At 39.5% G+C, this 6439-nt stretch overlaps 1 protein-coding gene across 1 annotated transcript; it reads left to right on the forward strand.

The window, feature by feature from the left end:
- Positions 1–233: 233 nt before the first annotated feature.
- rnf170 (ring finger protein 170) lies at positions 234–5877 on the forward strand. Its single transcript, XM_086300488.1, has 7 exons — positions 234–459; positions 1125–1288; positions 1588–1663; positions 2152–2266; positions 2516–2589; positions 4027–4158; positions 4564–5877. Exons 2-7 carry the CDS (start codon positions 1149–1151, stop codon positions 4831–4833), a joined length of 807 nt encoding a protein of 268 aa, XP_086156614.1. The 5' UTR covers positions 234–459; positions 1125–1148; the 3' UTR covers positions 4834–5877.
- The last annotated feature ends 562 nt before the right edge of the window (positions 5878–6439 follow it).

Here is a 6439-nt window from a genome sequence, read left to right on the forward strand (position 1 = left end):
CTCATAAATAATGAAGTTAAATAAACGTAGGAGAATACATACATTAAAAAGCTAAAACTATTTTTCTGAGCAGTTAAATAATTTCAGAAATTACTCTCTCTTTGTATAATATGTTTAATTTATGTAAAATAAAACAAAAAAATAATGGGATAAAGGATAAAGTACAAAGATAACGTCATTACTAAACACTAGGGGGCAGCATTCTGTCGTCGTAGCTTCTAACCTGCATACCTCTAAGAGAATAAGAAGGAAAGGAAGTCGTTGCAAACCGAAACATTACCATCGGCATGCCAAGCAAGAGCAACAACACGCAAGCGATGGCTCCTGGTCTCCTAATTTGACTGAGCCTCTAAAAGCTGTCATAATTGGGGAGGGAAATGTCTCGATAGAGTGGATGGAGCGGATAGGTGAAGCTTTTGGAAAGAGCTTACCGACTGGAGGTGGACTTCTTATTATCAGGTGAGCTCTTTCATCATAGTCCGTCTTGCAAAACGTTTCAAATTACTTTGCACGTTACGTAAACAGTATTAGCTTCATTATGCTCCGTGCCACACTCTTTTGCTATAACTTAAGGCGGCCCTGCTAAGCCTGTCGTCAAAGAGTCGTTAAATGTCCCGTAAGAGCTCAGACTTAAAGAGAGAAGCTGTCCTTCTTTCACTGGTACATAAATAACTACAGGGCTCAATATTGTCTATGGTGGAGGAACTTCCAAAAGCCACGCACTGTCATTACCAACAGTAGCGGTGCTCATTAATGTGTTAAAAGCTAATCTACGCCAGCGCTAAACTTGGCAAGCGGGCGTTGCTAGCTGATAATAGCAACACAGTGAACGGAAGAATGCTACATGCAGGGACAAGTAGGCTAGTAGACTAGACATAAAGTGTCGCTACCCTATTTTTGTAACGTTTTGGTAAGAATGGACTGATCGCTGCTATTGCTAACAGGTCACTTAAAAACAAGCCTTTAAGTTCGCAGCTTAATTCCGTAAACCCACAGATTTGTGGCATTCACAGACTTGGGAATACATTAGTGGAACCTCATAGTCCGTTAAATTATATAGCTTTTACTAACATTTAAAATTGTAATTAGTGATCTTTTTTTTCTTCTCCCCCTCTGTTTTCCAGAGTTGTAGGCTATGAGTGTGGGTGATGGAGGACGGTCAGCATGGGGACTTGGACTACTTGATCCAAGATGAGGACACTCTCATTGAAGGTGTCAGCAACCAGGTCTTATTTGTGGTGGTGCTCAGTGTCGCCTTCCTTGCAGGCCTCCTCACTCTCCTCTGCAGGTAAGCAATTGTTGTTTAATAAAAGGAAAGTGCCGTTTTCTTTTTCTTTGGATGACAGGTGTTCAGGACCGATAATATATGCATATATCTGAGGGTTGTAATCATGTAGAATATTGCACTTTAGGGCTACTCGTAACACTGATGATGAAGTTCATCAGTGTTACCGTTTCATTACTGTGTTCACAGGCAGTTAGTGTATTAAAACTTAGCTCACTGTCTTGGATTTGCATTGTCATGCTCTGTTTCATAGTTTACGCTGACAAACATCTGATTGCCAAATCATCCTTTGACATTTGCAGACAAGAGCAGCAAAATATTCATCCTGAGAATCAGGAGCATGTTAGAGCCGTCCGACAACAGCTCCAGACCGAGCAGGTAAAGACGCAAGCGCAGCTCTAGCCTTTTTAGCCCTACGTATTACTTGGAATCCTTTGAGTGGTTTGAAACATCGCCTGAACATTTCAAACTCAGAAAAGCAGAGTTTTGAGGATTATATTTTAATTTGGAGGATGTCATCCTTTACTAAAACTATTATTTTGTTGGTGTTTAATTTCTATGTTATCTTAAGAAAGCAACCTCTAAAATTTATATTTATATCTCTGAAATTTAAAAGAAGCAATTAGTTTTGGCTCTAGAACTGGCAAAAGTCCAGAAGAAGGAACTGAAAAGGTTTAAATTGTCAAGTCACAACAGGAAGTTGCAAAAGGGCTGATTATAGATAAATATTAATATTCTTTTACAGCTAGTAAATGGTTTATAATTTTTATTGTTCATTTGGAGGGAATGACTCTCAAAATTGTGCGCTCTGTTATAACAAATGTGCTAAACGTTTTAATTTGTATGCTTTTGATTTCATTTTGCAGGATGAAAATCCCCAGGCTGAAGCCAGGCAGCAGTATTACACAGACATGTCGTGTCCTGTATGTTTACAGCAGGCTGTTCTGCCTGTGGAAACCAATTGTGGACACCTTTTCTGTGGTGAGATTATTGTACAGATTTCAGTAATGTGCACTAAACAAAACAATATGATTTCATTCTTTTAATCGCTTATTTCATTACTAAAAAAGTAGTACAAAAAGTACAAAATTTCTACAAATGTTGACATTATTTGAAAATATGCACATCAAGGAAAACATCATTTGAAGTAAAAAAAAAAAAATTATTTTTTCTTTTTTTTTTTTTGTGCTTTAGTTTTACTCATGTGCCATATCCTGTATTCTTACACAGGCTCCTGCATCATAGCCTACTGGAGGTACGGCACCTGGCTGGGAGCTATTAACTGCCCCATCTGCAGACAAATGGTGAGTCTTTCAGTACTTGTTAAAATGCACACTAGGGATATTCATAAGTTGCCAGCTGTTCTGTATTCATATCTTTGAATGCACAAAAATACCTTAATTCTTTTTAGGCGTTTAGCTACTGCCACAGTTGTTGGAAATGAGTGTTAAATGGAATAAGTGATGTGTCAGTCAGAGCGGTGCTGTGTGACCTGTCACTGCTCTACATATATATATATTACCACCCAGTTGATTTATAATATCAACTGGCCGATATAACTATAAATGAGTACATAAAAAGAAAAACACATGGCAAATTTTGGGGAAAACTGTTATCTATGCCTCTAATGTTTCAGTAAAGGACTAGATGTTACAATCCCAGACAATGCATTGCTTTTAATGGAGAAAATCTTGAAGGATGGCTGTTATGAAGAAAGCAGCGCAGAAACTTTACCAGCAGCACACATCGTTGTGTGCCTTCTTTTACCCAAGCTAGCCTGCCATTTCCCCTGCTTAGGTTTAGGGATTAGAGATCTGATCTAAATTGTTAAATTTGCGACACATCGTCCGTAGTGGACCTTGGATTCATCGGGTGTTTCGGCCATTATCACTAGACTCCTCATCCAAGGAGGCCCTGCCAGGGTTGATCAGGCCCTGGAGTGTGTCAATGATTTATGTTAAAATTGTTTTTCTCTCCTTCTTTCTCCTGTTTAATTTTCTACAGTTTATTTTCTATCTATTCACTACAACTGAGAAATACTTACCTCTTTAGCATTTATGGAGCCTCATTTCTTCAAAGGGACAGAAAAGGTGACAGAGAGGAGTAAGACAAGTAAGATGAGATAAGATAGGAGAGAGCAGAGAGGAGAGCTGGAAGGAGGCACCCGATCTGGCTTCCCACACCTCCCCGCCGGATCTGGCTGTGCGCTCTACCTCCCCACTGCCTACCAGAAAAGGGAAGAAGAGCAGAGGGGAGAAGAGTGGAACGTTTTTCATTCTTCTTTTTAGTTAGTACTACCATGAAGTTAACTGCACAGTCCCCAGGAGGCCCTGAGACAGCTGTAGCAGTCAACCAGCAAAACTTTTAATGTTATGTTTTACTCTTTCGACGCCCCCTGTTGATGCCCCCTGTTGATGCCAAGGATTGATCGTGGTGATCAATCCTTGGCATGTGTATCGCAGTTAGCTGACTGCCTTAGCTGCCCAAGTGATGTCAGCCCTTTGTAGCCATAGCCTGTGACTGGTCCTCTCAGCAGTGTTAGCTAATTCTCTTATAGCCTGCCGTTGTGCCTGTCCTCTGATCCCAATCTCTCTCAGCAGTTTTGCTGTTGTACTGGCAACAAAGCCCCCCCCCCCCAAAAAAAGTGTATATATGTCAACCGATGTATGTGATTATCATCAATATCAGTATTGGTATCCTTCTTAAAAATATCTTTAATTTTTTTTTTCTTTTAATTCCAGGTAACATTGCTCTTTCCACTGTTTCATGAGCACGCTGGTCCTCAGAGGGTACAGGATGGGGAAGCTGAACCTCAGCTAATATTAAGAGATATCAATGATTACAACCGCAGGTTTTCCGGCCAGCCGAGATCTGTGAGTATTTCACAGTGATATTTATTTAGATTGGGGCTTTAAGTTCGAATATTCATTCTGTACAACCCAGAATATGGTTATATTTTAAGGGGGGGTGCTCATCTGATTATGACCTGATCTGTCTCCTTTGGTCTTGGGAGCTGTGGACTTCTCCATTGTATAACTCCTTCTTTGTCTCTGTGAGTCATAGTCTGAAACCCAACAACAGTTATATTCTTGATACAAAAGTTAGGAAAGTTGTTAAAGAAGTGGATGTTTGCTCTCTCTGCAAGTCTATCATGGGAGACATGCGAAAGAGAGGGGTTTAAAATTTGCAGCCATCCATGAAATGGCCGATATGATACTACCTTAAATGAGATAAACGTGAGTTATTATTGACAACTTTGTTTCTGTGGTTTACCTCAGTTTATGGACAGGCTGCGGGATGTGCCCACTCTGCTTCGTCACGCCTTTAGAGAGATGTTTACTGTGGGTGGCCTCTTCTGGATGTTCAGGATTCGAATTCTTCTCTGCCTCATTGGGGCAATCACCTACCTGGCCTCTCCGCTCGACATCCTTCCCGAAGCGCTCTTTGGTCTTCTGGGATTCATGGACGATTTCTTTGTAATCCTACTTCTCTTTGTGTACATCTCTATCATGTACAGAGAGGTGGTTACTCAGAGACTGAACGGCTAGGCCTTCTCAAAAGCCTCGGGAAGAGTGAAGTCAACATCTGAGGACGTGCAAAAAAACGGAATAAATGTTCAAAGAGCAGTTAGTCGATAATACAGATTTTGCTCTCGCTCTCTCTCTCTCTCTCTCTCTCTCTGAAGCCTTGGATGTTATTTTATCACAGGAGATGGGTTAGCAAAAAAAAGTACTCTCAATATTGACTCTGTATATAGAATTTACCATTCAAGATTCTAAGGTCATATGAGTCAGTACCAACAGAAGCAGAATATAAGGATGCAATGTAAAAATCTACTTGGAGTCAGGCACTGAGGTCAGTCAGGAAAGTCTTTCTTGCCTGTCAGTTTCCAACCTTAACTAAATAGTCAACAGTGCCATGAACGGGCATTTGGTTAACGTGTATGTCATCATTATGGAGACAATCGTGTAAAACTGTAATGTCTTTATTAAATGGATTTAAAGTCAACAGTCTACATTTGGGTTGTCAGTTGACAAGCAAAGGTGTGTTACAAGAACCCTGTTAATGGGGTTATTAGAACCTGCTTTATTCATTTATAGTTACGCCCATATTTCAGTGATCTGTAACCTGCATAACCATGACTTGAAACCAATGTTTGTGTCAAAATCACTAAAGTTTTTCACCTGGAAACGTCTAGATTTATTCATCCATTCTAACATGCTTCGAACTTTCCTGGGCTTACCCACGTGAAAATATAGTGAACAACACCAACCAGTCTGATGATGATTTCTCAGTTAGAGATGACTTTGTTTTTCAAGAAAAGAAAGAACTGATTAAAGTTCATTTTTAATCATCAGCTCACTCAAGTAATGAATGTTAATGTCATGTTTCAATGTTCAAAGATTATTTTAAGGATTCTCTTTTTTTTTCTTCTTCACATTTCAGGATCTTAATCAGTTTGTCAGTGTCAGTTCAGCTTCACGCACTACAGAGCTTTTCAGAACGTCAGAGTCTCTCAATCTGTCAGATTTTGAAATGTATTAAAGTCTTATTTATGTTCAAATTAAATTAATGTTCTATACAAAATGTGTTTTACTGAGGATATAAATAAATGGGGGATTACCAAACTGTTCAAGTGTAAATCCAGCTTGAACTTCTGACTGGTGCACAGTAAATATCTCCACCTCAACTTCTTTTATTATTTTTATTTTTTTTTAGTTGTGATTACTTAAATAGGTAGTGTTGTCTAGTGGAGCCAGAGAGGGAGACTTCATTATCTGCCCTTTTCCCTCAAAGTTACTGTGTAACCATGGTTACTTTTTGAGCAATGAGTCCAGGCTATTTGGTTTCTGGGGATTCAAGCCAATGTTTGATAAGCTTGTCATGGTAGGCAAAGTAAAAGGAGCAGGTTAACTGTAAATTTCACTGTATTTCAGAGATTTAGATTACCAAAAAAGGAGACCAGCAGCTACCTCATGGAATGTCTTGTTTTAGGGTGTGCCCACATACCAGTATGTGTCATACTTGAGTACTGCTCCACTAGTGTCCCTTTCAGTTTAAACTAAAGCCAGAGACAGCAGCATATGTTGTAATGCTCCAGGTGAACTACATTTGAGAGGTTTTTTGGAAGTCCCACCCTGATGTAATCTTTAT

This window comes from Aulonocara sp. 'chitande type north' Nkhata Bay, linkage group LG7, assembly GCF_057382095.1.
Source record: "Aulonocara sp. 'chitande type north' Nkhata Bay isolate Kocher_YH1m ecotype deep benthic linkage group LG7, A_spYH_male_GT1.1, whole genome shotgun sequence".
Lineage (NCBI taxonomy): Eukaryota > Metazoa > Chordata > Actinopteri > Cichliformes > Cichlidae > Aulonocara > Aulonocara sp. 'chitande type north' Nkhata Bay.

What these genes read in the sequence shown, in the direction of transcription:
- rnf170 (XM_086300488.1), top strand. Translation starts at nt 1,149, where the DNA reads ATGGAGGACGGTCAGCATGGGGACTTGGACTACTTGATCCAAGATGAG. An exon ending in AACAGCTCCAGACCGAGCAG is followed by an intron (nt 1,664 to 2,151) that starts GTAAAGACGCAA and finishes TTCATTTTGCAG; the next exon opens with GATGAAAATCCCCAGGCTGA. An exon ending in TTGTGGACACCTTTTCTGTG is followed by an intron (nt 2,267 to 2,515) that starts GTGAGATTATTG and finishes ATTCTTACACAG; the next exon opens with GCTCCTGCATCATAGCCTAC.